Source organism: Pelophylax lessonae (assembly GCF_965119305.1).
Source record: "Pelophylax lessonae genome assembly, chromosome: 13".
Classification (NCBI taxonomy): Eukaryota; Metazoa; Chordata; class Amphibia; order Anura; family Ranidae; genus Pelophylax; species Pelophylax lessonae.
The window spans coordinates 190,692,600-190,713,511 of record NC_138780.1 but is presented as its reverse complement, the minus strand read 5'-3'; the positions used below and the strand labels follow the sequence as shown (position 1 = coordinate 190,713,511).

The 20,912-nt window shown below is 46.4% G+C and overlaps 1 protein-coding gene across 1 annotated transcript in view; it reads right to left on the bottom strand.

Annotated features, from left to right (window-relative positions):
* Nucleotides 1–490: 490 nt before the first annotated feature.
* Nucleotides 491–20,912, bottom strand: part of CALM1 (calmodulin 1) — a 31,574-nt gene continuing 11,152 nt past the window's right edge. The window contains exons 3-6 of the mRNA XM_082242803.1: nucleotides 12,573–12,716; nucleotides 4,037–4,143; nucleotides 3,814–3,949; nucleotides 491–897 (exon numbers count right to left, since the gene is read on the bottom strand). Of these exons, the coding sequence (XP_082098929.1) occupies nucleotides 869–897; nucleotides 3,814–3,949; nucleotides 4,037–4,143; nucleotides 12,573–12,716 (416 nt within the window). The 3' untranslated portion in view covers nucleotides 491–868. The remainder of the gene's footprint in view (nucleotides 898–3,813; nucleotides 3,950–4,036; nucleotides 4,144–12,572; nucleotides 12,717–20,912) is intronic.

The window sequence follows — 20,912 nt, the reverse complement described above, 5'->3', positions numbered from 1 at the left end:
TTTACAACTTGGAATGGACATTTTTGAAGTTTTTTTTTCTTGAACAGCCTTTTTGTTGATAGTTTGTGCTGTAGTCCTATATTGACATAGGAATCTTGTCGGCTCCAAGTCTGGTACAGACGTCTTAAGTTAGAGAGTCCAAAGATGCTCCCCGGCGGTGAACAATTCTTTTTTTTTAAAAACCTGAATGGTACGACAGCCCCAACTCCCGTCTCAACTCTAGCGCAGCACAAACAATTTTTTTTTAAACCCGGAAAACAGACATGTCATCTTCCAATAGGGTTGGATCTTGAAGCACACCAGGTACAAAAGAACATTTCAACCAGAAAGAGGGGGGGGGGGGGATTAGATTCTTCAACACTTGCACCCTTCAACCATTTTGCTGCATACCATCCTGAGGTATAAACCAATTTTAAAGTAAGCCAGCTATGACAATTTTTTTTATACTACAAATTTCATTAACACGATCTGCCAAAGGCGGCTGATTCGCTTTGTTTGAAATACAAATCTGTGCTCAATTGTCAAGCTGCATGCATGTTAAAACTGGCCAGCCCAAACAGTGTAGTAATCATTTAGCAAATGGAACGTAGGGAGTCCTTTAAGTGCTTCCTTTGTTGTTAAAAAAGGTAGTACAAGTATTTATATACTGTGAAACTTGATGTTTAAACTCATCTTTTTTTTGGGGACAGGACCACCAACCATTACATGCAGAATTTTTTTTTTTTTTGTTTTTTTTTTTGTGTGGACAGAAGGTAATTTCTTGACATTCAGTTTTGCTATACAGAAACAGAATGAGTAAATGAACATTTTTGCAAGAGGTAAGTAAAGGATTCAGTTTGATTCTAGAAGGGAGATGGGGGGCAAGTCTTCATTTTGCAGTCATCATCTGTACGAATTCTGTAGAGAAAAACAAAGGTAGTGGATTAGTGATCATGTGAGAAGACGACCACCACCTAACCTACTGCCATACACCGCCTGATTACACCCCCCCCAGTCACGTCGGCTACTAACATCCTATAATTCCTGCAACCTGAAGGCCACAGCCAAAATACCTATATTTTTAACCAGACACCATCCCAGGGTCACAGCAACCCGTTCCTCAGAAGTACATAAAGGGGTTGATTTACTTAAGGCAAATAGATTGTGCACTCTGCAATTTCTTCAGAGCTTAGTAAATGAGAAGCTCTGGTGACTGCCATCATCTAATCAAGTGCAAGCAAAAATGCGTTTTTCCTTGCAAATTGGAGCTGGACCTAGTATACCAAGCTCTGGAGCAACTGCACTTGCAAAGTACAGTCTGTTTACCTTTAGTAAACCAAAGAATGGCAAAAAAAATTGTAACCCACACGGGTGCAATGTCACGGCTCCCGCACGGGTGCAATGTCTGTACCACCAATACAGGCAGGTAGTTACTGAACTGCAAGATCAATTAACTACTTGAGCACTTCCAAGCGCCCTGTAGTTAATCTACAAGCAAAGCTCTAACAACTGGGATACCTCACATGTGGTGTGAACACCGTTTGCATATGCATGCGAGGCTTCCATATGCTTCCATGTGCAAACACAGGGGGGGTGGGGGTGCTTTAAATTTTTCTTCCGTTTTACATAGTCTGATTTTTTTCTTCTAGTTTAATGTTTAATTCATATTACAAGGAATGTAAATCCCTTGTAATAGAAATAAGGAAGACTGGTACTCTATGGAGGATCTGGGGTCAAAATACCCCAAATCTCTGCACAAAAAAAATAAAAAACCACCTCTGGACCAGAAATGTCATGCCGCCGCCCTGGTCCTCCAAAGCCAAAGAGGCGATCAAAGAATATCTAGTCTGATCGCCTCTAGGACCAGCCAGTGGCTCCTTTGGATTGTTTCTCAGGTGAGCTGGTGGAACCAAAGCTCAAAAAACACCAGGGGGCGGGGTTTGTTGGGGTAACAGCCATAGCTCCGGTAAACCACTTTAAAGCTTTAACTTCTATATCTGTATTGTGGTCTTGAAGTGGTTAGGGTTTTTTCCCCAGCACATTCATGTCAATTTGCTACCTTACCCAATGCATGTATATGTTGGGCATACCATGCAATAATGCACTGCAAAGTCAATGGGTTAAAAAAGAAAGTCTGTACTTTGTAATGACACGCATTATCTGCCATCTCTGCACATTCTGCCCACACTAAAAGTTCAACTGTAACTTCCTCATTCTGTACTGGAAACACTAACCATTAACCGCAGACTATAATGGAGAAGGTCAGCTACTTTTCAATGCAAGTCTTGCACAAGTGAAGGCGCTACAAATGACCAACATTCTTTTGTCTGAAAGCTGCTGGGGGACTTTTAACCCCTTTGCTGCCAGGTATGTACATCCAGCCCTACATACAATCCGATAGCTGCAGCCACCAGGATCGTGTGTAAAATGAACAGACTCCTGTCAGGTGGAAGCATTCAGGTGGCTCCGCTGTCACCCGATTGCTTCCACCCCCCCCCCCCCCCATGTATTCCAGGGTCCGATTGCTCATCTGCAGGGCCGTGGGGAAAGCTCTTGTTGGTGACCTGGAAAGCAATATGTATCGTCACTTCTGGGTCACCCCGTCTTTCCCTGGCTAGCAAAGTCAGGAAGGGATGTATTGCAATGCAATTTGCATTCCATTCAGTGGAGCCCATTCTACATTCTTTTAAACCCTGCATGTCTCATTAGCCGCTTCAGCTCCAGAAGTACCTACATGACCAGGTTATTTTTTGCAATATAGCATTGTGTTTCTTTGACAACTGCAATTGAGCGACACTGTACCCAAAGAAAATGTAGGTTCCCCCCAAATGGAGCTCTTTTGGTGGTTTTTGATCACCTCTGAGGTTTTTATTTGTGTAAAAAAAAAAAAAAAAAATTGTAAAGCTTTTACTGAAAAATTTCTCTGCTGTTTAGCGACAGATGCAGCCTCATCTCCATGAGCTAAGTGGGTTATGGGAGGAGCATAACCCACTCAGCTCATGGAGACCACAAGGCTGCATCTGTCGCTGGATGATAGAGAAAAATGTTGCTATAAAAACAAATTTCTTCATCAATTTAGCCCAATATGTTCTCTGCTACATGTTTTTGGTTAAAAAAAAAAAAAAACCCAAGCATATATTAGTTTTGCACAAACGCTATACTGCCTACAAGCTATGGCAGTGGTCCTCAACCCTGGCCTACAGGGCCCACTGACAGGCCAGATTTGCAAGATAACTGAAATCCATCACAGGTGATATCATTTGCTGCTCAGTGATTGCAGTACTCTAGTCTGCATCTCCCCAAGGTAATACCTAAAATCTGGCCTGTTAGTGGGCCGTGTAGGCCAGGGTTGAGGACCACTGAGCTATGGGATATAAAGGAGGACATACAGAAACTTTTGCTTTCCCCTTGCATAGCAAAGTGAAAAATTAGCTAAATTCAACCAAAAAGTCCTATATCTGCTCTGTAGGATCTAAACCGTCACCGATCAAAGTATTGGTGCATATGCAATGGGGGGAGGTTTGAGGACAAAGTCGTTCACCTCCTGTGGGCCAGAGGCAGGTCAAGACATTAGAAAAGATATCCAGGATTTCAACTGCAGCGCTCAACCTCCAAAGCCAGGTGTGAAGCCCAGAGTGCTGATCCAAGTTAGGAAGGAGTGCACCCCTGCATATGTCCATGCTTAAAACAGATTTTATTAGCACAACCAAATTAAGAACTGTTAGCAAGGACACGTCAGGTGTGTACCTTCCCATCTTGGATTAGTACAGTTACTTATGCCCATTCGATAGCCCAGAGACAAAGGAAAGGCTGACCACCGCCACATGTCCTTACCTTCATAATTGACCTGTCCATCCCCATCTATGTCTGCTTCTCTGATCATTTCATCTACTTCTTCGTCTGTTAGTTTTTCTCCTAGATTAGTCATTACATGGCGGAGCTCAGCAGCACTGATATAGCCGTTACCGTCCTGAAAGCAAAAATAAAAACCTGCATCAGCATTGCGCATCATTAACCCTCCAATCAGGTGTGACAATAGCAGAGACCGCGCCGTTACCTTGTCAAAGACTCTGAAGGCTTCACGGATTTCCTCCTCACTGTCCGTGTCCTTCATTTTTCTTGCCATCATGGTGAGGAATTCAGGGAAATCGATTGTGCCATTGCCTGCATAACAAGAGATCCCATTACAGAAGATCTTCACCACAAACACCCATTTCACCACTGAGGAAGTCTGACCACAGCTCTCAAAATTAAGCAGTAGTCTCCTTCAGGTTATGAGAGAGTCAATATGTTGTGGTCACAATTTTACACAATCTTAGTTCTACCATCAATATTGGTCACCCTGTGGCCCGATATTCACACCCCTTTAAAGGGATTGTAAGGCAGAAGATGCTTTCTATGCAACAAGATGGGAAAAAAAAAAAAAAGAAAAAAACCTTTGTTTAGAAACCCCCCTAACCCCCCCATCTTTATCCAGTGATGGGAGTTTCTAAGCAGTGCGGCACAATTGGCTCCTGCTGCTGTCAAAGCCAGCCAATCAGGAGAAAGGAGGCGGGGCCAGGCCACAGATCCATGTCTGAATGGACAGGGAGCTGTGGCTCAGCTCGGGTGCCCCCAAAACAAGCAGCTTGCTGTGGGGACACTCAACAGGAGGGAGTGGCCAGGAGAACTCCAACCAGGGACCCGAGAAGAGGATCTGGGCTGCTCTGTGCAAAACCACAGAGGTGGTAACATTTTATTTTAACAACGGAGACTTTACAATCACCAACTATAACCACTTTAGGCCTCTTGTGCTTTGCAAAGGCGGAGACAGCTGCAGGATTGATAGCAGTGGGAGCCAAAGCAACGGCTCTGGGCGCACACACCAGCTCCCCCCCTCCAGTAGAACTCTAGGCAAAACTGAACATTTTGGACAGAGTAAGGGAGGGTTGTAACGGTCAGATTTGCCATCTGCATCCCACTGGGGAGATTTCCCTTCCTGTTTGCCTATGGGACAGGATGTGAAGTGAGGAAATCCCAGCAAATTAAAGGAATTCCTTGGGAACCCCCAGGTCATCAGAACCAGCGTCTCCCATTGGAAGATTCCCCCATTACTGGGGACAACCCAAAATTTGGGAATTGCTCACTTAATGACATGGCAAAACAGTTATTGCAGTCTGTGTCCCCATTAGGGAGATTCACCCTCTGTCCTGACAGGGCTTCAAACCTCTCTCCACTATTCAAAACTTTAAGTATAACTAAAGGCAAAAAACGTAATTATTGCTCAAACTGAGGGCCAGGAATGGGAATACTTTAGAGAATCTTTTAAAGCTGAACTCAAAGCTAGTTACTGATTGTCACCCTTCCCAGTCTCTAAATTTTCTGAAAAGTTACCTTGTTAAGGACAACTTCCATCTTTTATATACAGTAAATGCAGCTATACTCATGGTAGTGGGAAAAGTGAAGATGCAATTCAGCGAACATGCACAGCTGCTTAGCAACCACATTTCCCGTCTTGCCATGGGAAATGCAGCAGCAATAGGGATTAATGTGTGCAGGTTGTTGGAAATGCATCAGCAATAGGGAGTAAGTAATGCCCCATACACACGTGCAGATTATCTGCAGACTTACCTTTTCTATGTAGTGCAAGGGCCTGCCGGATTGCATACAAATTGAAAGTGTTTAGGTTTGACCTCATATTATATGGTTTTGGTAAGTCTGCAGACAAAGTCTGCAGATAATCTGATAGTGTGTATGGGGCATAAGTGTGCAGGCTGTGGAGCGGAAGTGTCTGCCATCAGCCTTTGAGATTAACTGACTGACACTCGCTAAACCGGTCTTTCTTGAAGGACAGGAGGTTCCTGGTGTGCGACTCCCAGGTCCTTTTATGAGAGATGTAATTATCGAGGGGGGGGGGGGTGTTTACAAAAATTGTTGCCAAGGGGAAAAATTTTTTTATATATATATATATATAATTTTGGCACAGTGGCCACTAGTTGTGAAAATATAGAGAAATGACCCCCTCGTTAGAATGGATATATTGCAAATTAGTGTTTGCACTATTTTATGGAAGGAGAAGATATTGTGTAAAGGCAATCAGTAAAACTATCCTTTTGGATAGTGGAGATGGATTAGAACCCGTCATTTTGTATTGCCGTGTGCTCCAGTTAGGGAGATTCACCCTTTATTTGTTCCGTTTCATTTGCAGTGATGGTAAAGTGAAAGAAAAACCCACATTTTGGGATGTCCCCAGACGTACAAGGGGAAATCTTCCAATGGGGACACTAGTTCTGGTGACCTGGGGGGGGTCACTAATAAGTCCTCTTTTGTAGGCGATTTCCTCACTTCCTGTTTGGGGACATTTCCCTTCACTTCCTGTTCCATAGCCAATGGGAGAGAAGGAAGGCAAAAAATAAACCGACATACCCTCCCCCCCTACTCCGACAGGGGGGGGGTCATACCCTCTCCCCCTACTCCGACCGGGGGGGGGGGGGGGGGGGTGGGGTCATACCCTCTCCCCCTACTCCGACCGGGGGGGGGGGGGGTGGGGTCATACCCTCTCCCCCTACTCCGACCGGGGGGGGGGGGGGGGTCATACCCTCTCCCCCTACTCTATCCAAAGAGAGAAAAGGTTTTGCCTATAGTTCTACTTAATGACTTCAATACTGGACATCTTCAACCCCTTCCTGCCCAGGACACTTTTCAGATTTCAGCGCCGTCACACTTTGTTGCATGACCACACAAAATGTCATTCATTGTACCCTATATGACATTTCAGACAGCTTTTTGGTGGTGTTAAACCATTGGTTTTTTGTGTCAAAAAAAATCATGAAAATGTAAATAATTTCTCCTTGACTTAGGTGCATTGATGCGCAGCACTGATAATCATGGCACCACCAATCATTGCACACCCCCTGGGGGTTTGCACGAGCGGCCCATCCTAAAGGGCATCATGACGTCCAGTTAGAATGGTAAAGCCACTGCCCAGCTGTCAATCTGCTATAGGCCAGGGGGGGGGGGGGGAAGGTGTTAAAGGGAGAAGTTTTTAATTTAATGCATCCTATGCATTAAAATAGAGCATTCTGTGAAGCAGCCACCCCAGCACCCCCTAACACTGACCTGAGCCCCATCTCTGTCCACAAGTCCCTCGGCCATCTGGGACTCTGCTGTTTGACAGCCCCAGAAATCAATGGCACCGTGGCTGTGTCTCAAAGTCAGCCAATCAGGAGAGAGGTAGGGTGCAAACTGCAGCTTGGCTCGGTTGCCTCCACAGCAAGTTGCTTGCTTCGGGGCACTCAACAGGAGGGAGGGGCCAGAAGCACCGAAGAGGAACCCAAGAAGAGGATCCGGGCTGCTCTGTGCAAAACCTGTTTTTTTTTTTAAACAAGCCTTTACAATCACTTTAAGGCTAAGTTCCTGTCTGAACATGTTACACCCACATCTAGGTTATCCCCAAAAATGAACTTAGCCCTTAAAGACAAAACCTGTACCTGCCTTTTTTCCAGTGCATTATAATAAGTATTCCGTTTCATATTCCAGTTGTGCTGATTTAACAAAAAAACTGGACATATTTTTAGGCCAAGTGAACCATGTCCCTCACTAACATGTGAGGCCACTGGATGTGCGGTATAAAGTGTATGTAGCCGAGGCCACCTATTGCATAACGCACTGGTCAGGGTGCAAGCCAAGACCTCCTGTCTTATAGCCAAACACACAAGACTGATTGGTGCTCAGCGAAAGCAATGTATTCTACCAATGAATACAAAGTGGAAGGAGCACCAGGCCCAGAGAGAAGTCCATTTAAAGGGATTTTAAAATCTATTGAAAATGTTATACTTCCCTCTGCAGTTCGTTTTGCACAGAGCAGCCCCAATCCTCTTCTAGGGTCCCTCTTCAGAGCTCCTGCCCCCCCACCCCCCTGCTAAGTGCCCCCACATCAAGCAGCTTGCTATGGGGGCACCCGAGCCGAGTCACAGCTCCGTGTTAGGAGCAATGGCCTGGCCACAAACCCTTCTCTCCTGATTGACTGGCTGAGACACAGCAGCAGCGCCATTGGCTCCTGCTGCTGTCAGTCAGGAGGGGGAAAGACGGGAAAGACTCGGGGACATTGCCGGATACCGACGGGACATTGCCGGATACTGACGCACACAGAAGGCTTTTCATCTTAGAGCATAAAATGCATGAAGATAAAACCTTCTGCCTTTACAACTCCTTTAACCACTTAAGCCCCGGAAGATTTTACCCCCTTCCTGACCAGGGCCTATTTTGCGATTCGGCACTGTGTGACTTTAACGGACAATTGCGTGGTCCTGCGACGCTGTACCTAAACCTTCTTTCCCCCAGAGCTTTCTTTTGGTGGTATTTGATCACCTGTGCGATTTTTTGATCATGCGCTATAAAAAAAAAGCGTCAATTTTGCAGAAACATTTTCAAAATTTTTTTATATGAAATTCCCCCCCCCCCCCCCCCAAAAAAAAGTAAAAAAATCAAAATTTAACATTTTAGGCCAATTTGTTTTATGCTACATTTTTTTTTTTTTAACCAAAAATATTGCAAAGAGCGTATTTTGATTGGTTTGCGCAAAAGTTATTGCGTTTACTAACTAAGGGAAAGATTTGTCTTTTTTTTTTTTAACGTGTAATGGCGACGATCTGATTTTTTTTTGCGGGACTGCGACATTGTGGCGGACAGATCGGACCCTTGACTGACATTTGACACTTTTGGGGTTACCAGTGACATTACTGCAGTAATCAGTGCTATACATATGCACTGTTACTGTAAAAATGACACTGGCAGTGAAGGGGTTAACTTTTGAGAAGGAGGGGTTGCGTGTCCCTAGGGGCGTGTTTCTAACTGATTGGCTGTGGCTTGAGGTGTAGGAACAGTGATCAACGGTCCTACATAGTAGAACCGTACGATCACTATTCTTACACAGGGGAGAATGACAGGCGGCTTGTTTACATCAGCCGCCTGCCTTTCTCCCGCTCTAACGACGATCGCGAGTGCCTGGCGGACATAGGGTCTGCCGGGTACACGCGCGGGTGGGTCCGTGACCCAGCGGGAGCGCGGCGCTCGCTCCCTAGGGCCTCACAGGCTAGTGACGTACCCATACGTCACTTTGCCTGTGAGGGGCTGACCGCCGCAGTATATGTACTTGCGGCGGTCGGCAAGTGGTTAATGTAGCCATTTGTACTAAAAGCCAACATGCTTCAAGGGGTCAAAAAAAAAAAGTGTCTTTAGTCCTACAATAATGTAAATGACTGATAAAACCATCAGTATGTTTAAATGAGCTGACCCTGAGCTGCGGATCACCCTTGGATTGCCTCTAAGAACTGTCAGAAATTTGCACATGGACTCTTAATCCCCCCCCCCCCCCCCCCGTGCGAACTGTTTTTGCCCCACCTGTGTACATCAACACTTTTATCTGCAATTGTTTCAGCTTATATCTATATGAACTCTGAGCGCCTAAACCAGTCTCTGATAAAACCATCAGTGAAATCTATTTGATAACAGAGGGCTTGATTGTTCCCCTCTGGCGATTCACTATATAAAAAGGGTGCTGGTGTCCATTGTCCACATCCAAGCCAGTATATGATGAAGTAGAACGTGGCACTTCTGTCAGACAACACTGATAAGTTTACCCCACCCACAGGGCTTGGCGACAGATCAAGGCACCGTGGGGTGATGTGTCCGTAGCGTTGCCCGGGGAGAAGCCTAGGCCACCATCTAAATCTAGGTCATGGGCTGACAGAAGTGCGGCATCCTACTTTATATAAAAGCCATTAACATTCACAGAACAAATAATCCATGACAAGAATGGCAAGTTTTTTGCATTTCCCACAAATTTTGCTAAGATTTGGTCTCCAATGGTGGACGTCACAAAGTCACAATTGTCAGCAACCAAAATAAAGGCTCTGAGGAAAAAAAATATAAAGATTTTCCTTCATATTTGTCACTTTAAACAGCTGTCAATGCAGAGAAGTGTAGTACCCCCTCCTACCCCCTATTACTGTCCTAAGCATTCAACTCCTTTAAAGAGGGAGTAAACTTCCTGGAACCCTCTAGCACGGTCTACGAGAGGGTACTTCCTGGAACGGTCTACGAGAGGGTACTTCCTGGAACCCTCTAGCACGGTCTACGAGAGGGTACTTCCTGGAACCCTCTAGCACGGTCTACGAGAGGGTACTTCCTGGAACCCTCTAGCACGGTCTACGAGAGGGTACTTCCTGGAACCATCTAGCACGGTCTACGAGAGGGTACTTCCTGGAACCCTCTAGCACGGTCTACGAGAGGGTACTTCCTGGAACCCTCTAGCACGGTCTACGAGAGGGTACTTCCTGGAACCCTCTAGCACGGTCTACGAGAGAGTACTTCCTGGAACCATCTAGCACGGTCTACGAGAGAGTACTTCCTGGAACCATCTAGCACGGTCTACGAGAGAGTACTTCCTGGAACCATCTAGCACGGTCTACGAGAGAGTACTTCCTGGAACCATCTAGCACGGTCTACGAGAGGGTACTTCCTGGAACCCTCTAGCACGGTCTACGAGAGGGTACTTCCTGGAACCCTCTAGCACGGTCTACGAGAGGGTACTTCCTGGAACCCTCTAGCACGGTCTACGAGAGGGTACTTCCTGGAACCATCTAGCACGGTCTACGAGAGAGTACTTCCTGGAACCATCTAGCACGGTCTACGAGAGAGTACTTCCTGGAACCCTCTAGCACGGTCTACGAGAGGGTACTTCCTGGAACCCTCTAGCACGGTCTACGAGAGGGTACTTCCTGGAACCCTCTAGCACGGTCTACGAGAGGGTACTTCCTGGAACCCTCTAGCACGGTCTACGAGAGGGTACTTCCTGGAACCCTCTAGCACAGTCTACGAGAGGGTACTTCCTGGAACCCTCTAGCACGGTCTACGAGAGGGTACTTCCTGGAACCCTCTAGCACGGTCTACGAGAGGGTACTTCCTGGAACCCTCTAGCACGGTCTACGAGAGGGTACTTCCTGGAACCCTCTAGCACGGTCTACGAGAGGGTACTTCCTGGAACCCTCTAGCACGGTCTACGAGAGGGTACTTCCTGGAACCATCTAGCACGGTCTACGAGAGGGTACTTCCTGGAACCATCTAGCACGGTCTACGAGAGAGTACTTCCTGGAACCATCTAGCACGGTCTACGAGAGAGTACTTCCTGGAACCATCTAGCACGGTCTACGAGAGAGTACTTCCTGGAACCATCTAGCACGGTCTACGAGAGAGTACTTCCTGGAACCCTCTAGCACGGTCTACGAGAGGGTACTTCCTGGAACCCTCTAGCACGGTCTACGAGAGGGTACTTCCTGGAACCCTCTAGCACGGTCTACGAGAGGGTACTTCCTGGAACCATCTAGCACGGTCTACGAGAGGGTACTTCCTGGAACCATCTAGCACGGTCTACGAGAGAGTACTTCCTGGAACCATCTAGCACGGTCTACGAGAGAGTACTTCCTGGAACCATCTAGCACGGTCTACGAGAGAGTACTTCCTGGAACCATCTAGCACGGTCTACGAGAGAGTACTTCCTGGAACCATCTAGCACGGTCTACGAGAGAGTACTTCCTGGAACCATCTAGCACGGTCTACGAGAGGGTACTTCCTGGAACCATCTAGCACGGTCTACGAGAGGGTACTTCCTGGAACCATCTAGCACGGTCTACGAGAGGGTACTTCCTGGAACCATCTAGCACGGTCTACGAGAGGGTACTTCCTGGAACCATCTAGCACGGTCTACGAGAGCGTACTTCCTGGAACCATCTAGCACGGTCTACGAGAGGGTACTTCCTGGAACCATCTAGCACGGTCTACGAGAGCGTACTTCCTGGAACCATCTAGCACGGTCTACGAGAGGGTACTTCCTGGAACTTGCATCATGCAACTTCCTAGTCGCTTTGTGTTGCAGATCACATTCTAAAATAGGTTTGGATCTGACTGGAGCAGTTTTTTTTATTCTGAGGTTTCTGTTAGCATAGGCAGAGGGGTGTTTTTATTAATTGGGCACACTCCAGGAAGACCAGATAGGGGGTGGGAGTTGGTTGGTGTCATTTTAGCATTGCTGAGATAAAAAAAACTGACTATGCTCCCTGTATGCATCATGCTTCAATCACTTTGATTGCCATGTACTTTATAATAGTATGGTAACCTTTCCGGCAGCAACCCCTTTTTCTTGTAGTGGCCAAGCATGGTGACATGATCTTACAGCAATGATGTGCAAGAACAAACCAAACATCTGTGCCATGCACAGGTTTACTGCAAGGCAGGTAGGGCAGCCAGCCCTTGTTCATGTATTTTGATAGATGCAGATTCCAGCTGGAGGAATACAATAGTCATGGTGCAAGATTCATCCATCTGCTGTTTAGCATGAAGTTGGGGATAGAGTCCCAAGTTTCATAGGTGTGAGCATTCAGTAAATCCACTGGGGGTTTCCAGCCTTCAGAGCAGCTGATGGGAGTGAAAGAAAGGTGTGCAGCCAGGGAGCAAAGCAGTCAACCCGCAGATGTACACCCAACTCTGATCCAGGACAAGATGCATATAAACCCCAGCAGGCCACAAGCCGTGCTTTATTCCAAGCTAAAACTCACCATCAGCATCCACCTCATTTATCATGTCTTGCAGCTCAGCTTCAGTAGGATTCTGTCCCAATGATCGCATAACTGTTCCAAGTTCTTTAGTGGTGATGGTGCCATCGCCATCTTTGTCGAATAAGGAGAAAGCCTCCTTGAATTCTACAAAACAAGAAAAAAAAGACAAATTTAACCACAACAGGTACGCAACATGTAAACCAATTCAATTCCCAGCAAGCTGTAATGTTAAGAAATTTTATTTTTTTTTCTTATATAAAATGGCACACTTCCCTCTGCTGTTGGTTTTGCACAGAGCAGCCCCATTCTCTAATACCCGTCAGTGGTCCTGGCTTCTCTGCCCAACACCAAGTAGGGATGCACTGATCGGACATCGGCACCGATATGGCCATTTTAGATGGATCTTGGGATCGGTAACATTGACCAATCCACTGGCCGATCCGGTTTTTGCTTGGCAACGGTTCAGCCATCCCTTACTAGGTGCAGTAGTAGTATGGGATGGTAGCCGCTACTTCCTGTATAGGGCCAGCTCACAGGCGGAGTGATATCAGATTCACTCAGCCTGTGAATGGAGGAGCTGCACACATGAAGCAGCAGCTTTGCTCTGTACTGCAGCCGCTTGCTTTGTGTAGCTCCGGATCGGTTCTGGTATCGGCGATTTCACAACGTCAGATATCGGGTCCAAAAAAGTCAGGTCGGTGCATCCTAACACCAAGTGCCCCCATAGCAAGTCACTAAAACCGTGGCCAATTGACAGGAGCCAATGGCTCCTGCTGCTGTGTCTGCACCAGTGAGGGGTGACCGAGCCATGGCTCTGGTGCTCTTTGTATTTAGGAGAGAGGGAGGTAGGGGCTGCATGCAGAATTTTACCTTCTAGCATACAATGCAGTAAGGCAGCAGCCCCCCCCCCCTCCCCTCCACAAACCTTTAGGCAGCCAATTTTCACTGGGGGTGGGATATTTATGGTGTCTAACTCTAAACAGGTAACTTGTCAAATTTTGTATCAAAGTATGGTAATTTGTCGCCATTCTCCAAGCGTGAGAAAATATAAAGCGTGACATGTTAAGTATCCATTTACTCTGCGTAACCTTTATATTTTTAAAAATTAGGTATACAGTATATTTTTCCTCAAAATTTCATTTGGAAAACTGCTGCACAAACACCATGTGACAAAAATTGCAATGGCCACCATTTTATTCCCTAGAGCAGTGATGGTGAACATTGGCACCCCAGATGTTTTGTAACTACATTTCCCATGATGCTCAACTACACTGTAGAGTGTATAAGCATCATGGGAAATGTAGTTAGAAAACATCTGGGGTGCCAAGGTTTGCCATCATTGCCCTAGGGTCTCCGCCAACAAAAAAGGTAGAATGTTTTTTTTGGGGGGGGGGGGGGGGGGGTTATACGTATATGTTTAGCAAGAATACTGATTTAAACTTGAACAAAAAGTGCCAGAAAAGACCCGGTCTTCGATAATTCCATTTTTATCAATATACTTTACATTGCTTTGCAGATGAAGTTCCTAACAAGAATCTGTCAGCATGAACGGTCACTCAAAACCAGGGGGGGCTGGTCACAAGACTGCCACCTGTCAGTATGCACAGGTATACAGGGAAGTGGGGCATGCATGCCATGTTCTACAATGGGGGGCCCTAGAGACCCCAAAAGTGAACATTTAGCCACTGCAGAAACAGATTCTGTAATCAACGCAGATTGTGGCAATATGAATGAGTATACAAGAATAAAAAAGGACCACACAATACTGTTAAATTGGCAATTGGGTTTAACCTAATGTATCCAAATGCCAAAACTATTGGCACAATAAGGTCTTACATGGGCATACTACAGGGTACACCTGTGTGAGGGCCATGTCTGCCTGCATGGGGATGCACAGGTGTTTGTGCAGCCAATAGGTCCCTACCGACAAATAGGAGCATTAACTGTATTGTAGGCAGTCCTAAGTTTGACAGCCATGCAGTGTGTGTTTGGGCTGTGCACAGCTGTCAAATTTGGGAGCAGCAACTGTCTGCAGCCAATACATCCCAATTGACATGCATGGGATTGACCACACTAACCCGTGCATTCCCATGCAGGCACATGGCCTTGTATGAGCGTATGCTGCACCTAGGTGAATGAGACTAATCGCTTCTTTGTTGGAGATATGACATTCGAGTTTAAGTGCTTTTACATTGCAGGGAATCTCATTGAATCCGATGCCTGCAGGCTGCACTCATCATTCAGATTCAAAGATTCCCTGCAATGTAAAGAAACCATACCTGCTTGATTGTTCTTACAGATGGACAACCGGGAGGCATAAAAAGTCGCAAGGACTGCCATTTTTTCCCCCCCTAGGGTATCAATGAAAAATATATGTGGGGGGTGCCTAATTTTTTAGCAAAATGATGATTTTTACATGTAGGAGGGGAATGCCAGAATTGGCTTGGGCTGGAAACAATTAAAGGCAAACAGAATGCACTTTTGAAGCACAGTTGCTCCAAATCTTAGTAAATTGGGTATTCTTTGCAAAGTAAAGCCTTTACCCAATCACATGGAAGGAAAATAAAAACTGCATTTTTGCTTGCACATGATTGGATGATGGAAGGCAGAGCTTCTACTCATTCACACGTTTGTGCTTTAGAGCAGCTACACTCAAAGTGTAGTTTGCCTTCAGTAAATTAACCCTCATCTCCACCTTTTGGAAACCATGTTACTACTCTACATCCCCCCCCCCCACCACAAACTCACTTCATTGTCGGTGATCTACCCACTGCAACAATTCAAAAACCACATTCTCGTCCAGCAATGCAGGACACCACACACATGGTTGCATCATTTCATTTACAGTTTCCTGCGAATGGACTACAACTACCATCAACCCCCGTGGCAGATGGCTTGTAGTTCTGAATGGACTGAGGGTGCTGATGAGCGCTCAGTTCATTTACAAGCCCTGCAGCTTGTATTGGAGGTAAAGGCTGAAAGCTACCAGGTTTGTCTGCAGAAGCCCAACATTACACTCCTGATCACAGGTGCAATGCTCCTGCAGGAAAATATGTGCATCTGGTTTTTCATCCTTAGATTTTCTTCATTCTAAACTGGAGATTAGGCTTTCCCACTTCATTCTAAACTGGAGATTAGGCTTTCCCACTTCAAAGTTGTCAAAAGGAACCATCGGAAGATTTCCCAACTATTGTCGCTTTGGTGACAATTTGAATTGTTAATATCTCCTCACTTCCTAGCCAACAAGTCGCTAGAAGAGCTGAATTTAAGTGTTACTGATCCTGCATTCTCTATATCTGGTCTCCCAGACCATGGAAATGCAATTTTTAGAGAATATAAACTGCCATATACTGCTGAGAAAAGATATTTGGCCGTCTTGTGACTTCTAAAAAGGTATTATCCAGACACTGATAGGAGTTTTCATCCTCTTCAGACTATCCTATGAGGCTGCAGGACCACAGACGGGAGGGAGCACGCAATCGAGAGGCTATATAAGGGGGGGGGAGGCTCAGAGACACTAAGGGGGGGAGGCTCAGAGACACTAAGGGGGGGGAGGCTCAGAGACACTAAGGGGGGGAGGCTCAGAGACACTAAGGGGGGGGGAGGCTCAGAGACACTAAGGGGGGGGGGGGAGGCTCAAATAGCCTTTTTACACAATGCAGCCCTTGGATTCCACAGCAAGTATAAGCATGCTTTACTGCATATACAGACTGATTTTACTGTTGTGGGTTTAGGAACACTAACACTAGAGAAATGTGCAATTCCCACCCCATCTGTAAAAAAATAAAATAAAAAAAAGGGCCCTTAAACTGAGCAAACTATTCCAATGCGTGGAAGCACAGACTCACTTGATGCCATTGTGCCAATGTTCATTCATGTACTACTGTATAAATCTACAAACCACCCACAGAGCACCAAGACAGCCCCAACCCATAGCATTTTCTTAAACAGATGAGCATACAGACTGCAGTGCGGCATTCTCTCCGACTAATCAGATAAGGCCTTGTGGGTAACGTCCTGTTTTCACAAGATGGAGTAGCAGCGAGCCTTTCCTTAGCGTGGGAAAGTTTCAGCTGAAGAACAAAAGCTTCCCCTGAAAGTTGAAGCTGCAAGTTTCTAGGAAAGTTGCTCCAGTTCCTGCAATATCTTCATGTTTAGAGTCAGACCACAAAGTGAAGCTCCCTGGTGCAGAATCACCCAGCTTTGTTTTATAAGAGATAAAAGATCATCCCGGTATAGGACAATCTGGTTTCAAGTGGTGTTTCTAAAGACATCCCAAGCCAAAGAGGGACGCCAATTGAGTCTAACGTGGTTCTAAAGTCAGAAGGTTTTTGGTCTAAGTGCCGGGTCACACTTATGCGATGCAGGAAGGCTGCGAATTCGCAGCCTGTTCCTGCATCGCAAACGCACCCTTGGCAGTTCACACTGCCATAAGCGATACGCTGGGGGTGTCAATGAAATGTTAGACACCCCCCAGTTTGATCGCATATCGCAGTGCGATCTTTACAGTTCGTACAGGATCGGATCACACAAGTGTGAACCACTGTGCGATTCAATCCCGATGCGGCTGAAAAAAAGGGTCCTGTGCGACTTTTGTGCGGGTGCGGTGAGAATTTTGCCATACAAAGTGTATGGCTGAATTTGCACCGCACAGCCGATCGCATGTAATGAAGGAGCAGTGCGCTCCGATATTAAATGCAATCACCGCAGCAGTGTGAACCGGCAGTAAGCCCCGGTTCACATTTGTGCGAGTGCCGGGTTCGCATGTAATGTCGGAGCGCACTGCTCCGACATTACATGCGATCAGCTGTGCGGTGCGAGTTTAGCCATAGTTTGTATGGCTAAATTCGCATCGCACCCGGAGCAAACACGCACAGGAGACATTTTTGCAGCCGCATCAGGATCGGATCGCACAGCGATATGCAATCAAACTGGGGGTGTCGTTAAGATTACATTGACACCCCCAGCGTATCGCATATGGCAGTGTGAACTGCCGGGGGTGCGTGTGCAATGCGGGAACAGGCTGCGAATTTGCAGCCTTCCCGCATCGCATAAATGTGAACCGAGCCTAAAGGTGATTTTTTTAAAAAAACAAATGTTTACAAACATGTTATCCTTACCTCTGAAGTTGGTTTTGCACAGAGCAGCCCAGATCCTCCTCTTGGGTCCCTCTTCAGTGATCCCAGCCCCTCCCTCCTGTTGAGTGCCCCAACAGCAAGCTATGGGGGCACCTGAGTCGAGCTGCAGCTCCCTGTGTCCATACAGACAGAGCCCTGACCCCGCCCCCTTTTCTCCCGATTGGATGGCTGACTGGCAGCCGCCAATGGTGACGCTGCTGTGTCTCAGCCAAACAGAAGAGAGAATCAGACGGCTGAGACATTTATGGACATTGTTGGACAGGGGGACCTCAGGTATTAGGGGTGCAGGGGAGACCGCTACTCACAGGCCTTTTATCTTCATGCATTGAAAGCATTAAAGAAAAAAAAAACCCTTCCTGACATCACATCTCCTTCAATCGTGCAGTACCATTTATTTTATTATACAATGGTTTATACATCCCACCAGGTTATCAAAGCACTGATGCCAATTCTCCAACTGATGTATTATGTCACTTATTTAATCTGAGCTACACATTTTATCCCTTGTATCCACAGCCAAACACCATTCAGACAAGTTCACCTTTTTCCTAAATGCCAGCTCCCTTATGTACCAGTATAGAATTAATGTACTTTAGCAAAAATAAAACAGCTTTACATTTATTCTATACACACTTACCTCACTGCCTTCATGGCTGTTCAAAACATCCATTACTTCTGCCTTACTTCCTGGACAGACTATAGGTCATCAGTGCCATCTTAAGAGCATTGAAAGGCGCCCCCCCCCCCCCCCCGCCTACACAATCACCCACGAGAATAAAAAAAACGCAAATTATCGATAAGGCGATATTTATTGGTACAGCAGTGCCAGGCTAATGACAGCTTCCAAGTTCTGCTGCTGGGTCCGGTGAACACACACGGAAGTCAGACTCGACTGTCCTGTGTGTGCCTGTCCTCATGGAGGAGGATGGGCATTCCAGCAGTTGTGGGCTCCCCCTCCACGGCCCAAGTGACCTGACAGCACCACAGGGCCGACAGGCTCTTTGCCACCTGCTAACTGTCGGCGGGATGCACACAGGAATGGAGACTAATGCTTGGCTGGGTCGCTGGGCAGGTGGGGCCCCCCGGCCAACTGCCCGTTCAGTAAGATGGCCCTGTAGGTCACGACCCAAGAAGGAGTTGACCAGCTGAGGTTCGATGCAGGGTGTGCGCTAATGAGGTCAGCTGGTCAACTCCTTCCTGTACCATGACCTATAGTCTGTCCAGGAAGTAAGGCATGAAGACCGTGAGGTAAGCGTGTGTAGAATAAATGTAAAGCCATTTTTTTTGCAAAAGTACATGATCTAAAATAAAGAAAAAAGGTGACGGTGAACTTAGCCTTTAAGTTGAGTTCCGTGAATAATAAATAGTTTTTCTTTTGTAGAACTGATGGATAGTGATCTCAGCAGCCAGCATTTGTACATGATCACCACCAGCAGTACGAGGTCACCACAGTATTACTGCACTTGCTCTGGTGACAGCATGCAACTTTACATCCGGTCACCAGGGTAGTGCAGTGTTCTCACAATGGCCATGCACTATAAGGAAGAGATTGGATTTTTTTGGACTAGGATTGCTTATAAGGCCATTATGGCTGTACAAGCAATCAGCTCAGAGTTTTCAGCTTCATTCATGCAGCCATTGATAACGGATATCAGTTACTGGCTACAGCCATCAAATGGTACAGGGAGGCAGTGCTTTGCCCTCAGCCATGTGCCCAACAGCCATGTTTACTGGCCACGTGCCTGACAGCAATTAATCACAGCGACTACATGGTACCAAGGCAGACACTGCTGCTTGGTGCTCCAATGGCTGCACCCGGTGGACAAAAGATCACATTGATGCGCAGCTCTGGGAGGATGTATGGTTATGTCTTCCAAGGACACCCCCTGGCTGTAAATGTACAGTGGCTGCATAGGAAGCCGTTAATCTGAACTGAATACAGCAGCACAATTCATCTCTGCAAGCTTGCTTTTCCCTGGTCAAAAATCCAATGGCTGCTTTACCGCTTCTGCCTCTTCCAGTCAGATTTCCTGTACAGGGACTGCAAGAAGCTGACACCAGGTCAGATTCAGGTACTTGCTGCATGCAATTGTGTCTTTATCCAGTAAGGCAATATTTAATCATTCCGCTTCCCATTTTAACATGAACAGGGCTTTGTATATAAAATTGTCCTGCTGATGGTACAACTCAGATTTTACCATAGGGCTCAACAAATCCCAGGCGTACTAGAAATTGCTTCCAGGTGCCTGGGCTTTTGCCAGCCCACTCCCTGCTGGCACCAGGCACAGGGATGCCCAATTCCATCACCCAAAACCTGGGACATGTAGTATTGTGTGCTTCCATACATCATCTTCCCGCTAAGCATCTTGCCAATCTGAAAGCCCAGGGCCGACATAGCAGGTGCTCCTTTATTAATGACCTGGAAGGGACGTGTATGATGTCACTTCCAGGTCCCTGGTGACAGTTTCCTTGGCCATCAAGGCCAGGAAAGAATAATTCAGTGCAATGTACATTGAGACCCTGGATGTTTCCCCTGAACTCCACTGAATGCAGACAACCTGTCAAAACTCAGGGGGACTTTGTCCCCCATAATTTGGAAACTTAGCATATATATTTAATTGTAAAATGTAAATCACCCCCCAAAGAAAAAGAAAATGGAGGCCCCCCACATGTACAAATGTAAAAGCATGTGTTAGGGTGCCTACACCTGAAAAACTGATAGATACACGTTTCATATCGCTGCGCACACCGGAGTGAGCAATTCTAGCACCAGACCTCCTTCATAACACCAACGTATATAGGGGCTTTGTAACTGCTGCCTATGGAAGATATAGGGTACTGAAGTTTGTGGTCATAGCAGTGAGCAGTCGCATGCAAATTTAAGGTTTGACATGTTGGGTATTTACTCATCATTTTTACCCCAAAAATGTGGGTAATTTATGGGTTGTGCCCCCTAAAATTAAATTCAATGCGTTTTTACTGAAATTTGTTTCCTAAACTGTTGGTCATCATGTGACCCAAAAAAAAAAAAAAAAAACCACACCTAAAACCACCACCATTTTATTGTCTAGGGCCGTGGTCCCCAAACTGCAGCCCAGGGGCCAGATGCAGCCCTTTGCTTGCCTTTATCTGGCCCTCAGGGCACCACTCCTCCCACCAACGTCAAAACCATGGGGCCCAATATGCCTCCCACTGACGTCAA